The 27022-nt window shown below is 38.3% G+C and overlaps 3 protein-coding genes, 1 long non-coding RNA gene and 1 pseudogene across 5 annotated transcripts; 3 read left to right on the top strand and 2 right to left on the bottom strand.

Annotated features, from left to right (window-relative positions):
• The first annotated feature begins 349 nt into the window (after positions 1–349).
• LOC110042336 (uncharacterized) lies at positions 350–11534 on the top strand (annotated as a pseudogene). Its single transcript, XR_016206037.1, has 14 exons — positions 350–1488; positions 2141–2375; positions 2730–2838; positions 3526–3629; positions 3871–3986; positions 4643–4716; positions 5450–5727; positions 6046–6196; positions 6565–6649; positions 6765–6976; positions 7332–7424; positions 7521–7737; positions 7942–8028; positions 8769–11534. The product of XR_016206037.1 is annotated as an uncharacterized LOC110042336 (transcript).
• Positions 11436–12912, bottom strand: LOC149115414 (uncharacterized). The gene is made up of 2 exons (XM_089284905.1): positions 12649–12912; positions 11436–12028 (listed from the first exon to the last, which is right to left on the bottom strand). The coding sequence occupies exons 1-2, from the start codon at positions 12899–12901 to the stop codon at positions 11550–11552; spliced, it is 732 nt and encodes a 243-aa protein (XP_089141031.1). The 5' UTR covers positions 12902–12912; the 3' UTR covers positions 11436–11549.
• On the top strand, positions 12901–14933 carry LOC110042353 (uncharacterized). The gene has a single exon (XM_089284904.1). The coding sequence runs from the start codon at positions 13209–13211 to the stop codon at positions 14277–14279; it is 1071 nt and encodes a 356-aa protein (XP_089141030.1). The 5' UTR covers positions 12901–13208; the 3' UTR covers positions 14280–14933.
• Positions 14934–19774: 4841 nt separating this feature from the next.
• On the top strand, positions 19775–21071 carry LOC149115413 (uncharacterized). Its single transcript, XM_089284903.1, has 4 exons — positions 19775–20068; positions 20150–20188; positions 20392–20469; positions 20857–21071. The coding sequence occupies exons 1-4, from the start codon at positions 19775–19777 to the stop codon at positions 20896–20898; spliced, it is 453 nt and encodes a 150-aa protein (XP_089141029.1). The 3' UTR covers positions 20899–21071.
• A 4165-nt stretch (positions 21072–25236) lies between these two features.
• On the bottom strand, positions 25237–26698 carry LOC149115412 (uncharacterized). Its single transcript, XR_016205809.1, has 3 exons — positions 26466–26698; positions 25664–26050; positions 25237–25433 (listed from the first exon to the last, which is right to left on the bottom strand). It is a non-coding gene; the product is annotated as an uncharacterized LOC149115412 (long non-coding RNA).
• Positions 26699–27022: the final 324 nt, after the last annotated feature.

The following is a 27022-nucleotide window of genomic DNA, read 5'->3' as shown; positions in this document are numbered from 1 at the left end:
CTTGCTGACATCAGAGTGCGGAGTCGGAGACACCTAGTTTTCGCCACCGATCAGCAGTTCGAGTTCCTTGCCCGTTCAAAGTCTTGGTACGTCGATGCCACATTTATTAGCTGTGCCGCGGAGTACATGAGGAGCTTTGACCGCGAAAAAAGTTCTCAGCGGGATGCAAGAAAATGATCCGCCTCCTGATCTGCGGAGTGTAAAGAGTTGTCAATTAAGCCTTCGCGTATCTGTCGACAGAACATTATGAGTTGTTTGCCGGCTGATTATTTTCTCAGTTCTAACACAATGCTAAATAATCCATACTACGGTTCGAAATTATTAGCGCACCGTGACTCTTTGACAATGATTGGTTAAATGTTTACTAAACTGGTAATAATCTACGTTGGCGGCAATTTCAAATTGCTAAAGCACCATGTATTTTATTTCGATGTCATTGGCTTCACCGGCATGGAGGAAGATCCGTCTCCGCCGGCGCCGGCAGCATCGAAGTTCGAGTGGTCTTCGCTCGCCAGAGTTACAAGCGACTCTCTTGATCCGCAGAAAGTATGGTATGTGCTTACTAAAGAGTTGTGTGGTGGAGTGAAGCCATCGGACTTTTCTCGAAATAGTATATTTACCAATTTTCCCGACGAAGTCAAGCTCGTCGTAACGCGCGAACTCAAGCCCGCCAATTCCGCGAGATGGAACAGACAGCCACGTAATATGTTCGTAGCATCTTCATTTGGACTGTGTGCCGGACTTCTAAGACAGAGGGAAATTCCACCTGACGGTCTAATCAGTTCGCCTTTCTTCCAGTCTGTCTTAAAACTGGTAAATTCAATTACCTTTGACTTGGAACCATCGAACGTGAAAGACATTAATTCTGGCGGGAAAACACGAGTAGTTGATTTGCTTGCTCAGAGGCAACTGGAAATCGAGTCGCTAGAGGCCGAGTTAAAAACACTTCATTCGAAGATTATTGAACTCGAGTCTCAGATTAACGAAAGAAATCCGGCACATTCATGGACACGCGATTCACCATCTCTAGAGTCCACGATATCGTGTAGTTCGACACCATCGTCTGCTGGAACCTCCCCCACATCATCACCAGCTTCCATTGAAGATACTAAGAATAGTCCACTGGGATCAACAACCAAAAAGAGAAGAATAGCCAGCCAGTGTAGAGAAGTGATGTCATCCCTAAACGATGTAAGCGAGAAGTATCGTGATTCCATCTCTTGTGTGCTAGGGAACACTTTCCTATTTGGAAATGACTCGGAGAAAGAACATGTGAGGGATACCATATCTGAAGTTGTGGACATGGTCATGGATGCTAAGGGTTCAAAGAGAGGCCTTTCAGAACTGTTATCATCCTCCACTTATCAAAGGATCATTGAGAGCATGAGAGTCCCAGACTGGGCACTTTTGTATTTTAAGCTCCAAACCAGGCTTCCAGATTCAGCGTGGCAGACGTTGTTGAATTTAACTCAGCTCGGGAAGAGTGGGGTAAGTTTATTCCAAATTCTATTATGATTTTTCTAAATACACCGATCATTCACTGGTTACTAGTTTAGTTAGGGATGATTAGTTGATCTCTTTATTTTGTAATCTTCGCTGAAGGATTTACAATAGATGAATAAAGTTACCATACCATCCCATATAAGGGAGCACCCCTCCTCCTACATTCTAGCCTTGATCCTAAAACCTGCCTTCTGTTACCATATTTTCTTGATTATGTGTTCAATGTCTCTGGCTAATTTGAAAATAACTACCTAGTTTGTTTATTTGCTGTCAAACATACAAGTGATAATAATTTCTCCACTGGGCTAGGAATGCCATAGACCATAGGTTAGATTCCTGTTGAAAAATTGAGTCTTTGAGTTACAGACTATTAAAAAAAAAAAAGAAAAAAAACACACACACAAAAATCAAAACAAAACAAAGCTAAAAAGCAAAGTAATTAAAACAATTACCAACAAAAAAACAATCAATTTTAGACAAACAAAACAAAACAAGCATTAATTGTGGTACTTCAGCCAATCAAGTTGAATTGGTATTTGAGCAGCAGTATTAAGCACTTATTGCAACCAAAGCAATAGACTGTCATTGTTTATTGTTTAGGCTGACCTATTTTTTATTACCCTTTATTTTTCTTAAGAGAGTTGAGGACACTCCTGTACTTCTTACTAAAAATGAAATCAAGGCAGTGAAAAAACTTGTCTTCTCTGTGGTGAGGAAGACCCTGAAGATCACCAAGATGGACACAGACTTTGATGCCTGTGATGTTGACTTGAGTGGAGTGCTTGTTTGGGCTATAAGAGAACAACGCCTGTTCTCCTCTGACACAGAAGGCATGGAATTCAATATCAAGCTTGATGGTCGTCCCCTTGGAGGTATTCAATGACCATTAATGTTACATTTTCTGCGTGTTAATTTGTCTTTGGAATATTAGGCTCCTATTTACTTTTAACTGAAACTTTGTTTGTAATTTGACATGAATTCCAACTTCCATGCAAATTTTCAGTGACCACTGTGCATATCCCATTATGTACTGTAACCTCTTTAAGATGGGATTATTGGGTGTAACATTGTCAAATCTGTTGCCAACTGTGGTTTTCAGCCAAAGCTAGCTGTGCGTTTGGGTAATTATTTCCGTCACTTAGGCTTTTTTTTAAAAATTACATTGCATTGCATTGATTATTTATATCTAAGCTTGGACCTGGCTATTGTTTCTTTTTGACCCAAAGGGAAAGATCAGGTGGCTGTTGGTGTTGCTCCTATCGATTTTTCCAACAAGAGCTCAGAGAGTGCACTGTCTATCTACCCACTTGCCATCGCAAATTGTAAAGAGAAAAGGTAAGTAGTAATTTTGTGTTTAAATGACATAGACACATACTAAACTGTACATATGAAGAACATCAAGCTTTTGTAACTTTGAAATTTAAGTAAGATCTTGAGTCTACATTTAATGATATGTTTATTATGTATTTGTAATATTGAAATATATTTCCAAGTATCTAATGTACCAGCAAAACTGGGCTAACTCTGTAATTTGTCTAGATCAGCTGTCAACAGGTTTAATAAAAGGTCTCAGCCTTGCAAATTTTTATGAAAGGTTCGGCTAGGTTGGGAACTTAGTACTACAAATTACTCAGTGAAGTACATGCACAATAATCCTAATATTACTATACTTTACAAAGAAATTTCCTAAGTGGTTGAAAATCATTAAAATGCCAGATCATGTTGAATTAATTTTGAAGTCCTGAATATGATTAAAAAAAAAATTAATTAATTAACAAATAACAACAGGAACATTTATTTATACTGACATTATTAGTTACAGGGTTGTTTTCTTGGTCTGTAGTTAAAAAAAGGCTAGTCGTGGCAGGCCAAGTTAATTATATTGAAACTAACAATCAACCCAAATCATTTTTAAATTAATTTTTTTTTAATTGATCCTACTGCTTTTTTTTATTGGTGCTTTATGATTAGAATAGTTACATACTAGATATGATCTTATACAATTTCTTGTTTCATATTTAGAGGAAACTTAAAACAGCTTATTAGGAATCTCAATTCCCAAAAGAACCACATTAAAAAGCATGGCATTGTGGTAGATGGCAAAAGATACAGTGTCAAGTTCACAGGTATTTTTCAGATCTTGCTTGATAAGTTAGTATATTTAACATTATGGCTTGAGTATTCCTGTTGTTCTTGTTGTTTCTCATTAGTATGCTTTGGAATATATGAGCTTATTATTTTCTGGATTTCTTCAGTTTACATTTGAAACAAAATGATTAAGCTCAATAGTCTTTAATCATTCTTTAAAATAGCAATTGATCCTTACGATGGGAGAAAATTGTAATAAATGTTCTAATTTTGTTGTAGTGACACTAGATTACAAAGCACTGTGTCTTCTTCTGAACAAAAAAAATAACGAAGACTTTGTTCTTGGTGGAAAAGGCTATGGTTCCGAATTTTGCAGCTTTTGTGATGCCATAAGGGTAAATATAAATGTTTGATGTCATTATAATGTGAAAATCACTGACTCCCAGTCCAGCTTTTAAAATTCCTCAAAAATGGGTTGAAATAGTTTGATTTTCTCTTTTTCTGCTCACAGATTTTGTTGTTGCAGACTGTGGTGCTATTTTTAAACTGTACAGCATCCAGAAAGTTTTACTTTGCCAAAATCCTGATGATGATGATGATGATGATCACATCATCATCAGTCCATACAATTTTGACATAAGAAGTCTGCAACAACATGAACAAAGTATCTTTATGCGTTGGACATCTAAAGAAGATGATCTTAGTTAAGAGACAACCAGCCATTATGATACATGGCCATAAGTATTGATGTAGGATGCTGCATTAGTGCTATAGAAACTTAAATCTTCCTTGTGCAAGCATAGTACTAATAATAATAATTACCCGAACAAGATTAACACTGTATCGCATTTGTCACATTTCTAGAAATATTATTAAAGCTGTTTCATGTACATTTGGTGTAGTCTTTTTTTCAACATAACCATGAAATATTTTCAATAGCATTTACTAGTGCAGCCACGCGTTATCACCTGTAGACAACTTTATGTGTGCAGAACAAGACGCTAGAGCTTCACAACTATCCATGTACTGTAATTATCTTTGTTTATTAAAGGCATGCACATCCCATGGAGCTGATCCAGATGAAGCTTGCGTAGACTGCTTACGATCAAAAGCAAACATTGGAAGGTAATTTTATTCTGAATTCTTTCTTTTTTGAAATGTAATCAGATGTCCAATGAAAAAAAACAACAACATAAAAATGACTTTTGCCTCTAACTGTTGGAAGCTTGAAAAAGAAAACAAATGTTATTATAATAACTATGTTTAGATACAGATTTTGTGTGGGAGTTCAAATAGGGTTAATTTACTAGCAAGATTGAGTGTTACTTAGGGCTTCAACTGCAATCAGTCCTGGTATTGCCAAATACCACCACACTTGGAATCTGAAAAAAAAAAAATTAAAAAAAAATGGAAATCCCAGACAGGAAAAGAACAATGTAACTGACTGCCAAATCTTTTTTGGCAAATATAGCCTCAAAGGTGTTGGAACTCTTGTCTGGAAACCAATGTCTCTATCTGACAGGTTTCTTAATTTTATTATTTATCTGGTGTTTCTTGAGAGGGAACCGAAGTTTACGAGCCCGGCAGTTTTTAATAGGTTCCCTCACCTAAGCGCACAAGCCCCATTTTGCTTTGTATCCTTTAATATATAAATTGTGGTTTTGTATCTTCTTTGTAATCTTGTATATTAATTAGTGTTATTTATTAATCATTGTATTCAAATTCTATTCTTGTTTTGTTTGTTTGGCAAATGAAAAAAAAATTTAAAAAATTATTATTATCATTATCATTATCATTATAATTATTATTACTATTATTATTTTTTTTTTTTTTTTAATTTTTGTTACTTTTTTTGAAGGAGTTCAGGTCTTCGTGATGACTTAAATTTTCTTCTGGAGGAAGATTTATGTAACATAAATCTCTGCTCCTTGCATTGCGAAATGCGAAATTGTGAACAGCTTTTGGGTTCTCTTGGTTTGTTTGCGTATCACATTGGAAGCCTTGAAAGGTTGAATGAAGTCCTGTCTAATTATGGTCCTGAAAACTGTAGAGGATTTCCACGCATCACCATTAAAGAAAGAAAAGGGCAGCAGACTGCAATAGAAAAGCACAACATACAAGTAGCGTCATTCTCAGGTACACATAATAATTGGCCTGACATGAATTATCAGACTATGAATTACATGCTTTGCGTTTCCGTTTTTAAGTGTTGATTGCAGGCCCAAGGAAATGTTTAAGATGAATATTGAACATGTATATTCCAAGTTACTCGTAATTGATGCAGTATCATTATATTTACTAACAATCACAGTGTTCAAGGAGGCTCAATGGACCAATTTCTATATATTACAATTCAGCCTAAAACAATAGAGGTCTATTGTTTCAGGTTGAATATTAATATCTCGAAATTGGTCTATTGTTTAACCATTTTTATTTACATTATTTTCATGCCAGGATCTACTGAAAGGGAAATTCTGAAAAACTTTGAAGAGATTGTGGAGACATCCTTGCCACTCGAGAAACTGAAGGCATATTATGAGGAATGTGCTGGCTCAGCAAAGCAAGTGGCTTGAGCTATGTTACCTTCTTTGAGCAAAGGAAATCAGTAAGTACTAACATGTAGCATAAGAAAAAGGAAGACAGCTGTTTCTGAACTCATTATAATCTTTATAGTTGACATGTTATTTTCCTCATAATCAAGAAGGATCCCTAGACAAAACTATATAACCTGGGAAAACTAGACTGTTCAATCTGGTCCAGTGTTGGTATCGCTAAGTCAAATATTCAAATGATTGGCCAAGGCAAGTTCAGACGATGTATGAATTAAATCCATGTAGTTTTGAGGGCAAGGAATCTTGTATACTGACAACTATTTTGCTCCTTTTTTCATTTTGTAGTTACCACATGTTAGGCAATTAAATGAAGAAGGCTAAAGTAAAATCAATATCATACTTATATTTGTACATTTTGTAGTTCATAGCAGATATTCTTGAGAATGGAGTATTTATGCGTGATCATGGGTCTAAACAGGAAAGAGTCAATCTTGTAGACAAAACAGGTAATTTTAACTACATCCATTTTTAAGGTGTCAGTGCCAGGTACCTGATTTGTAACTTGCCTCATCTGTTGGTGTTGTTGTTTTAAGCTATGTTGTGTTTGTTTTTTTGTTTTAGAACTTAAATCATTTCTGGAGGAGCATAAAGAATACTGGGCTAATAAACTTGTAGAAGTGGAGGAAAAGTTCTTAGCACTAGATCAATGTCAAGGAACACTTCAGGGGCCAAAACAGAAAAAGAGGAAAAGATCCGAGAAAAAGCCACAAGCAGATGTCAGTGATAACTTCTCCAAGCTTGCGGGAGAGCTTCAGATTGAGTTCTTCAGCAAGGTACATGATAAGTTATTTTTTAAGCTAACAAATCTGTATGAAAAGGTGGCCATAATAGAGACACCTATAGAAATAGATCTTCCCTGTGGTATAAATTGAATTTTTTCCCTTTCAGTAATACCATAGTGCAACCTTAATTATCAAGCTAGATTGAGATTCTTATCAAACTAGCTGTAACATCACATAAATGTTTTTGCTAACAAATTTAATGGAACGTTATCAGGTATTCAACTGTGTTGATGCTTCTGTGAAAGTTTGATAAATTTAATCAATAATCAGTTTTGCTCTTAAATGACCTATCAAATATGTATTACACTTTTATTTTTATTTTATGAATCACACATTTATAATTCAGGTATGCTGTGATTGGCGAGGAATTGCTTTGACCATGCGGGACAAAGTGTTTAAACCAGAAGATGAAGAACTTATAGACATCCATGACATAAAGGTATACTTTGTTTTTTTAAACCTTGACTTACAAAATATACTCATTTACCATAAATATATCAATGATCGTTTTTTATCTTGTTTGTGCTTTTTTCAGTGCAAAGAATGGGGCTTCTTACTAAAGAAGTTATTTGGCCAACACTTGGGCACTGGTGACTATGGACATCTTGTTGTGGACCACAGTGCGATGCTTCTTAGACATTTTCGTTTAATGTACAAATATTCTGGTCAAGGATTTGAGTCGTCACACAAGTTGCATAGACAGCTATATTCCAAGGCTACCAATCATGATTCCTCTGGACCAGGCCAATCTTGTAAGTGTTGTAATAGAAACTGAATAAATCTAAAAGGGTTCTTAAAATACAATAAGGACAACTGCTGCATGCACACTCTTCAGTCTGTGTGTTCCGGCCAAATGTTTCACTTAAGTAATATTACAGTAATATTACAGTTTTCATGTGTGGGCTAGTGCAGTTCTATTATTGTGTCTAGAAAGTGATTTACTGAATATCTTTCAGTGAATCAAATACTCACCCACTGGTATGCAACCATGCTTCTGTCCCTACGATATGCATTCCATCAAGCAAGCGACTGCATTTATTCAGGCAAGTTACTAGTCAATAAACCAATTAATTAATTGCAGACTTACATGTAATCAAGTTGTAGCATGTTACATTTTTTTTTACTTTCTCTCTTGGAAACCACAACATGCAGTTCTTAGTTAATGCCCACTTTGCTGGATGTAGCAGGTGTTACTCTTTTAATGTTTAGACAAAAGTGAAAAAATAACAGCCCGAGGAGATGTATTGGAATTTATGCCTTTGTTACGCCTGTGTTATTAATGTTGAGAAACCTTTACCTAACCAAACCAAATTGGAAATTGATCAACTGAACGATTATTGATGTGTCTTTGTTATATAATAGTCATCTTTTAGTTAACATGGTGACAACTAGAGGAAGAGGGTCTTTCCTTTTTTCTACAGTTCCTGTCTCTGCATCCTCAGGAAAAGAAATTTTACTGAGTAGTTTTCATGACTAACAGGAGGTCTGAGAAGCTAAAATAAAATGAATAAAATTCATGAAATGCTTATCAGAGTGCAGGTTGAAGCTCAGTGTTTATCATAAATTATTAAGTAAATTGCATGGTTTTCCATTTATTAACCTCTCTTTATTAGATTATCCACATGCAACGCAGTTGGGTGCTTAGGCACAGCCTATTAAATTTAGCATATTGGTATCTCACTGATGTCTGTGTGACAAGAACACGATTGATCAAGACAGACAGTTAGTAGGGAATATCTTTCCTTAATTAACTAATGTAAAATCGTCCTCTCTGCTTCTTTAGGCAAGAAAAAGTTCTGCTACCGTGGGTGCGGGTGGAAGAGTATTAGTACAACAACATGGTCGGAGGAGACAAAGAAATGGATACTAACGATGAATGGCCTGTTCAACCAAATGTTTGGCAGTGACTTTCTTTCATACAGTTACAACAAAGACCATGGAACCCATGTGACCAATGATGTGATATCGAGGCTCCGTGAGTATGATCATGTTTACTGGGAACGCGAATATGCCAAGCATGTGTCAGACAGCAGGGAAAATGAACGACCACTCCCAGAAGGCACCAATGATGACTTTTGTATCCCAGGAGCTTATCTGAATACAGACTTACAGCCTAATGCCCCTACAAAGTTATCAAAGCACCCTCCAGCAGTTAATCTTAGTACTTGCTTGCACAATGGCAGCCCCACAGACATAAGTCAGCCAACACCTATGGACGTGAGTTTTGAAATGAAACAAAGTGAGCAGACGCCCATAAATGTAAAGAAGGATGACTCTGTGACGGAAGAGCGTTCCTTTGATTCGGGGTCGGATCTTCGTGTTGCTATAGCTAAAGCTAAAACAAGAGCTGAAGAGGCAGCCCTATTCACCTTGTTACCACCAGTGTCCAGAAGTTCAGCCTCGGTTCTGCAGCCAGTCTACGGTGAGATGTCAGCTTCAGATCCTTACACTCTAAAGGAACGCCCCTGTGAAAATGTCATTGAGAAGGCACAGAAGCTGCTTGTTGATCAGAGAAGAAAAGGAATGCATCCATCTGGTATAAGCATTGTTGGAACAGGGCAGTTTTCAGAAGATGGCTTGTCCGTTCTAAGGAAGTTCTGCTCCCTGGCAGGTACTAAATGGAAAGTATCATCTGAAGCAAATTGGCTCTCCCAGTTGAAGTGCTCAGTGGCAGATCTGGTCCTAATTCAAGATGCTCTATGGCATCATTCAGCTACCACACCAATATTAAGATTTGGAAGGAAAAGCATCGATGTCACCTCTTTTTCTGAACTAACAGGAGAGAGGTACATCGATAGCTTTGTCATAGACATCTGTATTGGAAAGTATTTGGAAGAAGCCAGAGAAAATGGGAATGATGACACCCTGTACTTCCCTTCTGAATTCTACGACTGGATGAAGTCAAGTGACAGGAGTTTCAAGCGAACACGGGTTGCAGACGTAGCATCTGACTTACTTTTGTTTGACAACTTACAGCAAATATTAGTACCAGTTCATCTGCCAAACCACTGGGGCTTAAGTGTTGTTGATGTGGCAAATATGGAGATGTACTTTGATGATGGCCTAGCGCGTGCTGCCCCTCCTACAGCACTTTCTTCAATCAAAGAGCTGTTAGACTTGTTCTTTGAAATGCATCCATCCCACCCTACCCTACAAACGAAGTTCTGGCAACATTGCACACATTTTAAACGTTTTGGAATGCCATCACAAGAACCAGTAGATCCCAGAATGATTGGCACTGGAAGCTGTGGGATTGGAGTCATTATGGCAGCAAACGATTTTATTTACAGAGGGTCTTCCTGCATTAACAAGTTCCAGTGGAGATTTAGCGAGATGGACATACACCGGAAAAACCTAATGTTACAAATTCTTAATTGGAGAGTGTAGCTTTCTTTTACCCTCAGCATTACTAAACTGTTGGTGGGTGTAGAGAATCCAGTTTGAGCTATTATCTGAAAGCAGAATGTAAATTTTTCGTAAACGAACTTTAGTTCCAATTCAACTGTTGTTATCTGAGGGCAGAATTTAATTTTTTTCCTATTACGAACATGAAATAATTCTGCCTTTCTTGGGTAGTCAGTTCAAATTCAACTGTTGTTATCTGAGGGCAGAACCTAGTTCTGTCTTTCTTGGGTAGTCAGTTGCATTTGGGCTGTTGTTATCTGAGGACAGAATGTAATTTTTTCCCTTGTACTAACAAGAAATAATTCTGTCTTTCTTGGGTAGTCAGTTCAAATTCAACTGTTGTTATCTGAGGGCAGAACCTAGTTCTGTCTTTCTTGGGTAGTCAGTTGCATTTGAGCTGTTGTTATCTGAGGACAGAATGTAATTTTTTCCCTTGTACTAACAAGAAATAATTCTGTCTTTCTTGGGTAGTCAGTTCAAATTCAACTGTTGTTATCTGAGGGCAGAACCTAGTTCTGTCTTTCTTGGGTAGTCAGTTGCATTTGGGCTGTTGTTATCTGAGGACAGAATGTAATTTTTTCCCTTGTACTAACAAGAAATAATTCTGTCTTTCTTGGGTAGTCAGTTCAAATTCAACTGTTGTTATCTGAGGGCAGAACCTAGTTCTGTCTTTCTTGGGTAGTCAGTTGCATTTGGGCTGTTGTTATCTGAGGGCAGAATGTAATCATGATAACTATTTCTTACTCTTGCTTAAACTTGAAACTATTCTTTCTTTCGTTCTTGCCTAGTCCCAGTTCACCTGATGTTATCTGAAACAGATTGAACATATTTCTGTCTTTCTTGGATAGTCAGTTGTATTTGGAGTGTCGTTATCTAAAGCCATAATGTAGTTTTTCTCTTGTTTTTATTTGAAGCCATTCTGTTTTTCTAGTAGTCCTTCCACTTAACTGGTTTATCGTAAACATTGCAGTTGAAAAAAGCTTTCTATTATCATACATGTATATATTCAGAGAAACGGTCAGCGAAAAATGTACATTATTGAGAGTTTCGTTGTACTTTCAAATTTATTCGTCACATAACATTGTAAAAAAATACCCGCAGCTGTCTACTAAGCTGGAGAATAAACCAGCACATTGCCATCAAATTGCAAACAAGTTTATCAAATAATTACTTTGGAAACATAAAATCGAAGGGTTAGTTTTCCATGTTTAGATGACGAGAACATTTCTGGCCACCATATCAGTTCAAATTCGCGCGTTGCTCTTCCTTCGCCATACCCAACAACAATTTGGATTTGCTGCGTCGGTGTTTGGTTTGCCGTTCGACCGTGAGCCTTTGCTTTGGCCGCCGCAAGAGCGTCTCTTCCTGTTTGTTCCTGGGTACAGTCAGTAATCTCCTTGTCTCCAAGGTAAGACTTTTTTAAATTGAGCGTTAAACCACTTTTCTGCTCTAGGGCGGCTACTACATCACGTATGTGGTAATCTCTGTAGTGTAATACTTGACAGGTTTCCTTCCATACCGGTGGGCGCAAGTGCCGCTTATCTCTTACACTGTTAGGGAATGCGTTGGGCATATCCGCAAGCAAAGCTTCAAAGTAATTTAGTGGTACGTCGTATCTTTCCACTCGACACCATTTTCCTAATAACCACAAATTAGATTCTTAGAGTAAGGGAGTGACATGGGGGGAGTAGGTAACAGTTATGTTTTTTGGTAATCGTTCTTTACGCTTGCTAAGCAAATGTGGGTCTGCAAGAACATTATTGGCTTTATTTCATTGGTATTCTGTGGATGTAGCACGCTCAAATGTTGCGTTGATTCCTTGCCCATCTTTAAAATGTTAAAGGAGCTCAGTCACGGTATTCTGAGTTATTTTGGCCACATACAAAATTACCTTTAAATGGTAGTAAATCTGAAAATAACAGTTTAATAAGATAGAAAAACACCAAAGAGATAATGATAAACCATAAAGGAACAAGGATGGCTAAGGATAGAGAAGATTGACACGGATTACAAACGACGAATTTGAAAAATTGAGGCTAAACTTTTCAATATGCGCAAACCGTGACGTAGCTCCTTTAACATAGGGGATGTCGGTGCAACCGTAATATTCTTACAATGTCGTCCATTTATTCGTTCGCGAGCGCTAGAACAATGAGCCTTTTATGAACAACATCCGCGAGATGACGGCATTTTCCACAAACGCTTTCAATTGACTTTACTAGGGTTTTATGTAAACATTCAGGAAAGATAACACTTACCTTTGGCTTTGGGATGCAAGCAGGAGTTTATGCTTTCCACGATGCCTGCTATCCACAGTTTATAGGCTGTAGACCTACGTCCTTTCAATTTGTTTGAAGGAAGCTGCACGACTTCTTGTGCTTTATAAAACGGCAAAAAGGAAACCGATCGCGCTCCACGGTGCTTGACAAGTCTGTGTCGTTGAAGAGCATTTGTAGTATTGAAAGAGCCGGAGCAAAGATCGCAATGCGTCTTGTACACCGCTTTCACCATGTTTTTAAGTTTTAAATGTTGTTGAATAATTAACCTCCTGACCGGAAGGGCTTCTCAATGAATGGCGGTATTTACTGGTCACAGGTACATTTGACGTCAAATTTCTTCTGTTGTTCACATTTCCGGCTCATCAACTAAACAGACATAACTCTCTGCACTGCGTGGCAAAATGATAGAAGGTGACGTAATGCAAAATATTGCTATTTTTTAACTCGATTAACCGGAAGCGAAACGTCCCACGCGAGATCTGGATTTCGCAACCAGATTAGATCTGTTCCATCAGTATAAGATATTTTCAGTGCGAAAAATGGCAAGAAACAAGAGAAAGAACATGAAGGATAAAAGCAAATTCAAAGCTCTTAGAATTGAAGCAAAGAAGCGGTGGCGAAACAAAAAGGCGGAAGAAAAACGCCTCAAGCACGCAGTCGAGCAAGCCGCGTCAGAAAAAAGTCCTGTCGCTGTTGGTGAAGCCGGGGAACCCAATCCTGCAGCTGCCCTCATTCAGCCCGATAAGCCATCGGTAAGCCGTCCTCTAGAGCAACAGGAGCAAGTCCAGGTACGGATGGATAAAGCTGCTGGACATGAAGAATTCGCCAACGTGAAACAAACGTCAGATGAATTAATCAAACAAATTAATCCCACGGAGATAGTCAATGCCAACAAGTTCTTGGGCTCTGGTACCTTCGGCACATGCCATCTTGCCCACTACAGAGGAATTTTAGTGGCAGTGAAGGAATTCAAGTCAAGACGATCAAGGCCCGACAAAGATGTGAAACGCGAGGTTCTAAACGAGGCCCGAATGATAAGTCACTTGGGTGACCACCGTGGACTCCCCTTGCTTTTTGGAGTTATCACGAAGTCAACGCCATTTCGTCTTGTAACTCAGTTCCATGGGGACAAGATACAAAGTTTAACGCTTTACAAGGCCATGAAAAGAGTGGAGCTGGACAAGCCATGCTGGCTTCGCATCTTAAGAGGCATTATCGAGGCCCTTAGCCATGTCCACAGCAAGGACATTTTGCACAACGACTTAAAGTCAAACAATATTGTACTCGAAAAACGTGGGAAAGATTGGAATCCAGTAATCATTGATTTCGGGAAAGCGCGTTTCATTTCCAATCCTAAAGCACTAATGTCCTTGTCTGCGTCTGCACAAGAGCAGTACCGGCGTTCATATCCTCACATCGCACCGGAAATCGTCCGCGGAGAAAGCCGACAGAGTGTACAGTCCGATGTGTTTAGTATTGGAAGGATTGCTCTTGCCATTTTAAATTTGTTGCCAACTGCAACAGCGCTTTCGCTGAAAGCAGCAAAGCAAGCTATTTTAGACAATCCAGCTAAGCGGCCAAGTTTGGAGGAACTTTTGCTGCACTGTTGACACTAGTTTTAGATTCTTTTTGTTTTCTCGGGCAACTAGACATTAACTTTGGTGTTCGCCGTTTCCTTTTTATCCGTGTAGGATCAAGCAGTTCCCACCTTAAGGTCACTTACATGTAGCCTCATGCGATCCGAAACGTTTTTGTGGGTTTCAAGCTAACGAAACACGCCGGGCTCAATGTTGAATAAATATTATGCCCAGCGGAACTAATTAGTCGGTTCTAGTTCATAATACGTAAAATAATTTGTATATTTATAAAGATTTTGAAAATAGTGTTTCTAGCCTTACGCGATTCGATAAGTTTCGTGGGTTTTATGCTGACGAAACATGCCGGGCTCAGCCCATCAGACTAATCAGAACCTTTAGCCAGTTTCACGGCGTTTTAATTCGGTTCTTTAACGTTCTACGTCAGTTTAAGTCGGTTCTAGTTCATTATATTTAAAATTATGTCTATTTTGTATATATATTTTGGTGAGATAAGTTTTTATTTCTTTCAAGTCCAGAGGGCACTTTGTCAAGTCTCTCGCTGATTGCGTGGATGTTTACGTGTCTTTAGGCTATTTGAGGCTGGCCAGCTATACGGGCATGAAGCCAAACGGTTGTGTTAAGTTTTTCACACGTCATTATTGTGAATAAAATGTCATCAGAAATGTCGTAAGTTATCAGTTCTCTTTCACGCTGCGATGAAGAGATGTGCGAACCACGGGCTCGTGTTACTGGACTTAATTAGTTGAGTGTGGATTGAATCCACACTCAGCCTAATTTGCATATTTTTTTTTGCGGGTCAAAGCTCGTCATGCGTTCGTACACGAAGATTCAAAACAGACCAAGCATTCGTTAACTTCGAATTTTCGGAAAAATCTATTGAGATTAAAAGTTTAATAGCTTAGTTTGCCTCTGGAACGAAGTGACTATTCTTTGCAACGAAGTGACTATTTGGTGGAACGAAGTGACTCTTTGATGGAACGAAGTGATTGGAACGAAGTGACCATGGAACGAAGTGACCGTAAACCTTTGTCTCAGATCACAAATCTCAGCAACTAAATCTCTGTCTTGTGCTTGAAATTGTGCAGAAATCGCTTTCCCCGACAATTTCTTTGTAAAAGATTCTTCCTGGATATAGGTGACTGACAAATGTTATCCAACCACTGGGTGAGATGCAAACCAGGCCGGAATGTGTCGTGAGATTTATATAACCTGAATCCATTTCTGAATGCCTCTGATATTCCTTTGGCAGTTCACATTTTAACTCTGTGCAATCTAAAATTCCCCGCACATTTTCATATTTCCCCTTGAATGAATCTGGCAAGTGTTCCTTTATCTTTTCTTTTGAAGGCCACACAGGCAAACTTCCCAGTAATATGTAAAGAATGTTTGCCCGTGTGACAACCACATCAGAGACAGTACTTATAGACACATCAAATCTGTGTGCAAGGTCACGCTCGAATAATCCAAGCCTTACTCTTGTCAGAAACATCTATAACATTCTCGTCCCCAGAGACCGCGCTCCTTTTGGTCAGCACCAAGAATCGCGACCTCTGGCCGGGTCCAACACCGGAAGTCCGCGATTCACGGACTTCCCGTCACTCTGCGCATTCTCAGAGTCGTCTGACAAATCTGATTGGTTCCATTCTCATTCTATTGTTTTTGCAAAGCCAATCAGAACCGGAATCTCACTGGACCTATCCAGAGGTCGAGATTCTTGGTGCTGACCAAAAGGAGTGCGGCCTCTGGGGACGAGAATGCATCCAAAACTGATCAACGGGCTGTATTTCTCGTTTTCGTTGCTTTTCTTTTGTCTGGCCTTGTAACTAAGGAAACGCAGTGTCAGCAAGATTTCTGTTCACGTTGGCACGTGCCCTACTCCAGCTAAGCAGAGACTCGGAGCATGGTTTAACGAAAGTCCAAAATGCAATCAAAGCATTGTAACTCTGAAATCCTGTGTAAAAGAAGATGTCATCGTCACTGGATGCAAATTGTTCCAAGCCAAATTTTGATAGAGAGAGTCTTTGTCTCAGATCACAAATCTCAGCAACTAAATCTCTTCCTGGGGATTATTTTTGGACGCGGTCATTGCTTCAAACGTACCAGTCGTGCTCTCGGTTACCATATCCAAAGGACCGGGGAATGGCTTAGTCGTTTTGTCCCTTTGCTCTCTCAGACCTCTGACTCACTTCATCGTTACGATCTGACCACGTAAAAATGGAAGAAACGGCATCTTTTAACAAAATTTCCCCTTGCACCCGTCAAACTCTTTCTGTAGTCCGTCTCGACAAAGTGCTCCGAACAACAATAGAAGGCTCTGTTGGAAGCGAATTTTTTGTCGCCACGTTTCATCTTTATTTCCCATGTTTTCCTTAGAATTCGATCGTTCGGAAAAGCGTGAAAACTTAGATCTTTCCGGTTATCAGAGGGATTGTTACACAATGCTGCAGCGCAACACTTGTGACTTAAATGCTTATATTAGCCACCATATTTTCCACCTTGGCCCTTAGGTCTCGCTTCCATGCAACTTCCGGTGATGGGCTGACTCTGTGTGATGCACCCATACCCCTCTTAAGCGTGGAGGATTTAGACAGGTCAAAATAGCTTGCAGCCGGCTGTATTGTCGCCGCTTTAATGCATATAAGAGTGGCGCAACGAACGACCTTCTTTCGTCCCTCGATTACGACAAGCGTTTTCGCTTTCTCAAAACAATAAGCCATACAATTGCTTTCTGTACTCGAGGATATGCCTTTTTTTTTTTCGCACAGCCCGCGAAAGCGCGCCTGAAATCATACGTGTACCGCTCTCATAGAAGTGCAAATACTCACAAATTTGAGAGTCCCGTTCTTGTTTCAGGGGTGCCGTTCAGAAATCAATATTGAAAAAACTTGAACATGTTTTGCCGCGTAAATCAAGCAGGCCGTGCCCAAAACTATCGGCCCGTGTGTCAAAATTTTGGAGTGTCGTGCCCAAAACGAATGTCGTTTAAATGCGCCTTTAGGCTCTAGCTTTGCTTTTTTCCTATATGTGTGTGTTTCTGTATGCGCGCGCGCGATTTTCCTTTGCCCAATTTTTTCTTATATCCCTCCATTTCCATATCGTTTGTGGTGGTCCGTTCCTTAGGAGCTTCGTTGATATTGGCTTCAAACACGTAGTTACCATGATAACGGTGAGCTTACCTGTTGAAAGAAAGGAAGGTCATGAACGTCATCTCTAGTACCTCACTCTCTTTTATTCTGGTCTTAAATGGACCTGGCTTATAAATATCCTGGTTAACTTTCTAATTCCTTACAGACTTATTGATATCTTTGAGTGCTATTTCGAAGACCACGATATATTTTTGTTCATAATTTCATTACAGCTGAATCCCAAAGACGAATGATAACATAACACAAACAAGAAATATTTTATTTTAAACGGAAGACACAATGTAAACCAAGCAGCAGGAACAGGCCTGAAACATGAAGCTTTAAAATGGGTCCGTTATATACGAGGAGTCATAAAAATGGAGCTTTTCCGTTGTTCGTTTTTATTTTATTCAACTGGTTAAGAATTAGAAATTTGAGTATTACGTGTTGAACAAAATGTCGTTTTTTATATCATTCTATCGGCTATCAATTATTCATTTAAGGTTACAGTATACCTTCAGATCGGCAATTTTCTTCAAATTTGGATTTTTGGTTCAAACTAATGGTCGAAGAGTAATCTCTAATTTCTGAAAACAAAATTGAAAAAAACCTAATATTGGCGGAGAAATGGATGTTTTACGTCATGGCCGGAAGTAAAAGTTCCCTCTTGATTGACAGCCCTATAACGTGTATGCAATCAACCGAGACTACCTTTCGCGGGAGTATTACCGATATGGATACCACGAATTGGCTGGCTACTCAGTTAATCAGCATTGTTAATCCAAGCATTTTTCGTATTAGATGCAATTCTGTTAAGTTATAAGTAAACATGGACCACGGAAAAGTCCGTTTACCAGTTCGAAAAAGCGAAGAATGAATGAAAATACATCAATGAGTGAAGAAGCGAAAGTTGGCCTCGCGGGTGAAGCGACGGACGTATCAAGCGGGCAAAAAGATCGAGTCAAGAGAAGAGAAAGGTTGTACAAAATTTGGGAACTCGACAGCGATAACAGCGATGTTTACAGTGACTCTTTTGTTGAGATCGATACCGATGAATCGTCTAACTCATCGAGATCCACTGGAATATTATCCATGCACATTTGCTCTGCCGCGCTTTCTTTTGTTTGTTCTCGTCGCCCAGCTACGCTAGCGTTCGTATCCTTTTTCGTCTTCCCCATTTTGCCAAACCAGCTTCAAGAAAAACCCAGCTGCAGAAAAATTATCTCTCCGCCTTGAGCGCATTGCGAAACGGCTAGGTTTTTTTGCAGATTCACGCGTAAATTTCACCGCGAGTTAATTGGTAGTAAATTTTCCAAGCACTGATTGGCTCAGTGATCTGAGAACCCAGTTGAAGGCGTTTGTGGGCGGGGTTTGTTTGCGAAGCAAGATATTTTTCTTAGCGCTGTTTTCTCGGATAAATTTTTTCGCTTGAAGCAGACACTTTACAGAGTTACAACTCAAACGGAATTTGTTTGTTTGCCCTCAAATTTGGACAGTAGCTAGATTAACATATAAAAAACAAACACGTGTCTGCGAATTGTTTATTTCGAAATATTTTTTCTCCGAGAGCGATTTTTGTACGATCACTTCACATTTTTTTAAATCCTATTTCGAAAATGTTCTGTAACTTTTTACTACAATTGAATATGGAAAAACGCAGACACGCTTTTTTAGCGCTTTTTGTCCTGAAACCGAGGAAAAATATAAATTGGCGAAAAACAAAATTCGCTTTGACTTGTAGCTTCCAAAAGGTGATTAGGACGCTTGTATTTAGTGGCCGTGAAAAAATTGGCAATTCATTTTATTTCAAAAGTTTTGGTATGGTTTGATAGCCAGCTCTATAAGCTTTAATTTAATATAGGGGCTTAGGTATCTACAGCTTAAACCGGACGCGCTGCATCGCTTGGACGCGAGACACCCCTGAAGGTATACGGTAACCTTAAATGCATAGGACTGACTCGGAATTGTAATTAGTTGTTGAAAAAATGAGCTTTGTCGACAACTTATGGCTTGCTTTTCGCTTTCAGTTTCTCGTGGAAGATAGCTTTATTAGCTCAGTCAAACAAGCCACATTTGTATATTGTCCGATTCGAGACAGGTTAAAAAAAGCGTGATTGAGGTCCTGGAGTATAAAGGAATACAGCACATAATAACACCTCTACAGTGTTTATTAAGCAATGATCCATACTAAACATAAATTACCACCCCATGAGAAATGTTATTAATGGTTTGAGTTCGTTTAGTTTTATTATTATTATTTTTCCAATCAGTCTTAAGATGTTTAAGACATGGAGTTTTTCTCAACATTGTATTTGATAGTCTTTTAATGTCTATGTCACAAAGACCTGCCGCTTGCATAATTTAAACAGTTTAAAGGGTTTTATGATGGACATTAAAGTAATTGTCTTTAATGAACATAGATGGGTTAGGAATCACCTGTTGATGCAGGTTATAAAACTCACCAGAGCGACACAAAAACCATTCACTCCAGAACTAAGCCGGCACACAAGCAAGTCTTCACTCATCATGAACACTCAAGGGATTGTGTTTTGTGCGGTGTGCGTTACAGTGTTACTGATGTGCAACCAACCAAGCGAGGCACAACGAAAATGTTCAAAGTTCAGAAAGCCGGACAACTTTGGTAAAAGACGGTTTCCCTACGAACGAATCTTCAAGGTATTTTGCATGAAACAGGACCGTTTGTAACTGCTGTGTATGCCTGTGATATCTGACTGTGCTTAATCTTTGTCATTGCAGTATGAAGATGTTGGAAGGGAAGTACCTGGTCATGAGGAGGTGAGGATTTTAGCTGTTTTCCTGTTCTTGGACTACTTAAATTTAGTTTTTGTCTTCAAATGGCAAACCAAACGAAAACCAAACAAAAGTTTGAGTAGATATCAACAAACCAAATGTAAGTAAAGTAGGCTAAGCGATATATGAGATAAACGATGTATATATGCCTGAGATATCTGACTGTGTTTAATCTTTGTCTTTTGTAGTATGAAGATGTTGAAAGTCCTCCCACTCAGTCTGTATGGCTGCCTCATTTTGGAAGACGAGCGCTTATTCACAAGAAGGTGAAGACTTTAAGCTGTTTTTTACTTGGACTTTTCCAAGTTTTGACTCCGAAATGGTGGCAAATCGTACGAAAACCAAACACAAAGTTTGAGTACATCAACACGCTATTTTCTGCATATTCTAAACATGGAACTATCCTTTTGAAAACAGATTTGTTTAACAAGCGTTTTTGATAAAACACATTGAAGACTCACTCTTAACAAGTTCTTCCAAGCAGTTAATATAAGAATCAACAGGTTGTAAATTTTATATTTTAGGTTAATTTGCATCGAATTCTTAGATCCTTAGATAATCTCTTAGCCGCGCTAAAAATCGCTATGGGAATATGATGGGAATATAAACTGACAAATTTTAATACTTTCAATATTCTCGCCTCCTTATTGTAGAGAGCGGAAAGCCCTTCAGATGTTAAGAAGTGGCTGGAGTAGACACGCCGACTGGTTTACAGATGAAGAATGCTAAAACGGACCATAACCTGGCAACTTAAACAATCGCCTTAAATTCAACAATGCGTATTCATCTCTGATTTCTTTGCTTCATAAGCTTGTAATAATTTCTTGAAAACAGAAACATTAAACATTTGAAAAGACTGATGACACCATTTAAACACTGTTAGTTTGCGTGGTTATCAATAAATTCCCTTTGTCTTTGAAAACAATTAATGCATTGGAAAGCGTATAACAAGTGCTTGGTAAACATCTGCTCGCGTCCCTTATCAAAAATCGAGAAAGTGGCGTGCTTAGGAAGCGCGATTCAGTTTTATTGAGTAGAGGGCAGAACGTTATAAATCGACAAGTGAGGTTGTTATTGATATTACCGAAAATTAAACTTGCTAAATACCACGCAAATTAGTCCTAAACTGAGTTTATACTGCACTGAATTTTTCTCTCTTTCTGAATTGAGCGTGACGACAAACGTTCACTGATATTGCGATTCCCTTTCTGAGTCATAGCTTTCAGGTTTCAAGAACGCATGCGCTTTGAGCAGATGGTGAAGTCGATATCCCAGCTGTGCCTCGTTTGTTATTTGCGTGATCTACGACAGTCTACCAACAGCTATAACTTGACTAACAAGATCTTTCAAGTAGATAAAATCTTTCACTCACTTAAGCGCCATTTCGGTTTCACATTTAAATTGAAGATCAATTTTCCTTAGCACAAATTAAGACCACGACCTGAGTAAAGAGAAGAAGTTTGACTTTTTTGTTACAAAAAGTTCTCAGTGCAAGAAAAGTCAGAAAACGTATATAGAGTTATCTTGCATATTTTCAAGTCCTCGCTTGCAGGTTGCTTTCGCTGTACCATATCCTGTTAAAAATTTCTAAAAGCTAGCGTGCTCGAAAAATGCAAGATGCACTAATAATTTGATCAATTGTATTAGTGTATGTTAGCGGCATTATTTTGACTCGGTATTATATGAAGATCTGTCATTTGAAAATTCTTGTGGTCATCTACAGGCTTTCGTCTTAGACTCAAGGTCGACAAAAACTCATGGACGTATGGCACCTGCAAATAATATGTTAATTGGTTTTAAGGAAAACGACCACTTTTTTAAGTTTAAAAGACATGTTTCGACAGAACTTCTGTCATCTTCAGTTGAATGAATGATTACAAAGCAAGTTGAATAATAAGTAGGCAAAAATGCTAATTAAGACAAATAGTAACAACAGAACGTGAAAAGGTGTAAATTAAAAGGATAATTTTAGATTTACATGGTGTAATTGCTGATTGAGGCAAGGTAGTTCTTTTTGAATATGGATAGCCTCCTTTATCTTGAGTTGAAAGCTGGTAGTGGCGTGATCTAAAATATGAAAGCAGTCTATTGAACACAATGAGCGACAACGTTCAGAATTCTGAAGATGTTTGAAGATGTGAGAGGCCCTATGCTCTAAAATTTTATTTTATCGTAGGTATGTTGACGACACTTTTTGTTTATTTCACTCGGAGCACGATGCTGTTATATTTTTTGACTACATTAACTCTAGGCACCCCAACATAAGGTTTACTATGGAAAAAGAACTTAATCGCAAATTACCCTTTCTAGATGTTCTTATTGATAATAGTGACACTAATTCCTTCCTAACTAGGGTTTACCGTAAGAAAACCTTTACTGGGTTATTAACTAATTATTTTAGCTTCACCTCGTACTCATACAAAGTAGGTCTCATTAGGACTCTTGTTGACAGGGCCTACAAGATCAACAACACTTGGTTGGGGTTACACGAGGATATAACCAAGCTTACTGAAATTCTCAAAAAGAACCTTTTCCCTGCCCATTTAATTGAAAAAGTGGTTAACCGTTACATCACTGGGGCTCATAGCAATCATTGTCCCCGGGGCTACCCCCTTACCACCTCGCCCACGTTTTACTTTAAGCTGCCGTACATAGGCCATTTTTCTGTCATCACTCAGAAGAAGATTCGACACTTAATCAAGCGCTATTGTAATGATTTAGACATCAAATTAGTTTTTTCTTCCTTTAAGATAGGTGACCTTTTTGGTGTGAAAGACCCTATTCCCGGCGGGCTTCGTTCACGTGTAGTTTATAAGTTTACATGTGCGGGCTGTAATGCCTGTTATGCCGGCGAAACCTCCCGACATTTTTCCACACGCGTACGTGAGCACTTAGCCGTTGATAGGGCCTCTCACATCTTCAAACATCTTCAGAATTCTGAACGTTGTCGCTCATTGTGTTCAATAGACTGCTTTCATATTTTAGATCACGCCACTACCAGCTTTCAACTCAAGATAAAGGAGGCTATCCATATTCAAAAAGAACTACCTTGCCTCAATCAGCAATTACACCATGTAAATCTAAAATTATCCTTTTAATTTACACCTTTTCACGTTCTGTTGTTACTATTTGTCTTAATTAGCATTTTTGCCTACTTATTATTCAACTTGCTTTGTAATCATTCATTCAACTGAAGATGACAGAAGTTCTGTCGAAACATGTCTTTTAAACTTAAAAAAGTGGTCGTTTTCCTTAAAATCTTTACATGTCTGCTGCTATCTAGACATGTTAATTGGTCTGTTGAATGGCTTCTCCAATATAAATTCTTTAGAAAGCTAGAAGAGCCCAGCCATTTTAAGAACTTCTGTCGTTAAAAAAGACTTTGAAGCATTTCAGCGAGGCATTCTGAATAACAAACATTGAAGTGATAGAAAAAATGAAAGAACAAAACAAATTAAGCTATCTTGTAATGGGAATTTCTTCGACTTTCTTAACATATGCAACGCGACAATATAAACTCTTTAATGGATGAACACAATTACTGGAAACCAATAGTTTACATTGAGGCCCAATTGTTATTTAAAAAAAGGCGAACAAAATAAGAACCTTTCTAGAAGTTAGCGACTTACGACAATCCTTGTTGAATAGATAACAAACAGACGATTTGCCAGAAGTTTAGTTAACTTTAACTTTCGGGCTATTAATTAATAACGACACTTTCGTATCATTAAAACTCCAAATTTCCATAATGAACATCTGCACATGTGTAATTATTATTATTTCATATATCACCGAAAACTCTTTTACACATCGAGTCGTTTTTGGCCACATCACTTTATTCGTTTGTACAACAAAGGCGGGTTTAAATAGCTGGCCGTGAATTTCGAGCCAGCCTTGCATGATCGCACATCACAACATCTCTTGATATGCCTGTGCTAAATGACTCACATATCATATTTTGACAGATTTCGAAATAGCGACAAATTAATTTGTAATACTCCCACAACTGAAACGCCTTCAAGACTCCGACAAGAACGTAACACGTGACGAGGCTAAGAAGCCTCACAAGGGTTTCCAGCATTTTAAGCACTTCTTTTTTTGATGAATCAATGATCGCACCCTGTTCTGTCGCACTTTGTAATAATCATCGCACTTTGTAATACCTGTCGACAGGTATTACAAAGTGCGACAGTTTTATTACAAAGTGCGACAGGTATTACAAAGTGCGATGATTATTACAAAGTGCGACAGAACACACCCTCTCTCAGTCGATGCCATAATATTAGAGGCAAACAGATGCCCAATTATTTCCGGGGTAAACAAGTTATGGTCCCTGTCATGAAGCAAAAGTTGAAGTTACCGTTGTAACAGCATAACTCGTTAAAAACGCTATATTGTTAAGTGTTTATAACTCATAAACGAATCTGGTGACCTGAATTTTTATCATTTATTATCATTACTCGTTCTCCAATGTTTCGCCATTATTGCAATGCAATAGAAGATCCTGTCTTTCCTTTGATGTGTAACGCCAATGTTGCATCAACTGGAAAAGAATGCACTGTTGATCTATTAAAATAGACGCGCTCGATAAAGGGTGGAAACCGCTGTCAGCCACCTTTCAACCACTAATTATAATTCCCTTGAGAAATGCCATCTTCAAATTTAAGCGGCCTTTACACGGCAAACTCAAGTTGGTGTGAGTGAACAACACAAAAACAGTCGGCAAACACGTTGACACTGTTTTCGCCGCGTTGATATATAAACTGTGAACTTTTATTTGGATTTTGCCAGTTGTTACGGTTAACTTGAAATAAGCGCCTCATATCTATTTAAAGCCCCCCTCCCCGCTTACACCACAAACATTTAATAAACGCCCCTGGCGTTTGTTAGATCATTTACGGTATGTATCCTCTTTGATTTCTCCGTATACTACATCAAACTCTGCTTTAAAAACATTGAGCACTTTTTGCCTAGCTAGTTCACTTATTGATAAATCATTGCTATAAAGGAAACTGAAAACAATGCATCCTTCATTTCAGTTTTAAAAAACATTCGTCTTTATTTCACTCAGTTGTATAGCTGTACTTGCAATTTGTGAGTCACTAGCTGTATACACTTTATTTTCAAATAAGCAAAATTGAGAGGGATCTATCCTTTTCTCTTGTTTATCGTAAGATAGTTATTTTTCTTAGGAATGACCTGGCTTCATTGTCTCTGATCCGTGGATTTACTGAAAAACAAAGACAGAGACGTTATCTTTAAACAGAGAGGTGATTGTGTATAAAAAAAAATGTTAACTTAGTAGGCTTTTGCAGGTTTTATATACTTCAAAATGTTGTTTTCTATTCTTTTCTATTCTTCTCTTTAAAGATAAAACCGAATTACAAAAATTAAGAAACTAAAAATTCAGGCTTAAGCAAGGAAAAGAATTCTATAACACTAAATTCATACGTGCCATACTTTTATTCCCCCTTTTCGGGAGTACACTTTTCTTTTTGACGCCTGCAGACCTCTAATCCTCGTGTGATCGTTCAAGCGCTTCGTGATCACTCTCTGTACCTTCTTGTTGCTGTTCATTGACGTCATAAAAGTCTTCCTGGTAGTTTTCGTGCAGCCTGTGTTGATTTTCGTGATGTGCCTCGTGTACATGTCGCATGTGATCGATATTATTTTGAAGATGTTCGCCATAATTGTTGTAGAATTCTTGAAAATATTCATAGGGAAGTGGGCCCCAGTCAGGCGCGGACCGCACGATTACGACAATGGCGCAAGCGAGTACAAGAATAATACACTGCTGATAATTCATAGGTCTGGTTAAAGGTTAAGTGGACAAAAGCATCAGTGAACCTGAAAACAATCCAACCATAAACATTAAACAAAGTTCAATGGTGTCGGTTAAATCATTAAACACTTTCTGTGAGTTTTTCACTTTAGTGACTTTGTCTGTCAGGATTATGCGAAGCAATCTTTTCTCTAAGTAGGAGGCGTGGAACCTTTGCATAAACTACTGATTCCTGAATCTGTTTGTAAAAAAGCAAGCGTAAATAAACAGCTTTGGACTCAGTATTGCTCGTAACGTTTTATACAAGTCAAAGCTAAGTCAAGCAATCGTGAAAGTTTAACAGGTAACCCGCTTGTGATTAATACCTGTTGTGAAAGTTTGGTTTTTGGGGAATCTACCCGCTGACTTGAAATCTATCTCATGTTCTTTAAGTGTTATTTTCATTCACTGTAGACATAACACAATGGAAACTGCATTCACCTTAATCGAGAAAAACCTTAAGACGAGTAATAGGGGAGAAGTTGCCTTACATTCTAGTTTCTACTGTGCACTGATAAATTTACCACGGTGATGTCATTACAGGTCGAGCGCTCAGTGAGAGAAACATTTCATTCAACAATCATCCGCGAGATCCCCCTTGAGAAATGAGAATTAGATTTCTCAGAACATTCTATGTATTTGGTGTAAAGACGACACACGTTTGGTAACGTTTTACACATTATTATTATTATAGTCATGATTAATGGTGCGATTGCCTTGTGTTTCTGAGAGCTATTTGCAATACCGTTGTGCTCTTGGACTAGACACTTAACAATCACAATTTATTATTAGAAACTGGATCATTGAGTAATGCAATTCGAGAGCTTTCACTGGTTTAGCCATCATGGGTTATGAGCCGTTATATCATGCTCTACAAATATGGCAAGCGTACGCGTGAATTTTTTGGGCGTGTTTATTTTTATTTCAATCTAGTTTTCTAGAATTTTGGGGCGTTTTTAATAAAAACAATTATTCCACACGCGCTTGTTGGATATGAA

This window comes from Orbicella faveolata, unplaced genomic scaffold (genome assembly GCF_042242905.1).
Source record: "Orbicella faveolata isolate gen_17 unplaced genomic scaffold, um_ofav_v1 contig_13, whole genome shotgun sequence".
Classification (NCBI taxonomy): Eukaryota; Metazoa; Cnidaria; class Anthozoa; order Scleractinia; family Merulinidae; genus Orbicella; species Orbicella faveolata.
Note: the sequence above shows the minus strand (reverse complement) of the source record. Positions and strands in the feature narration are given on the sequence as shown.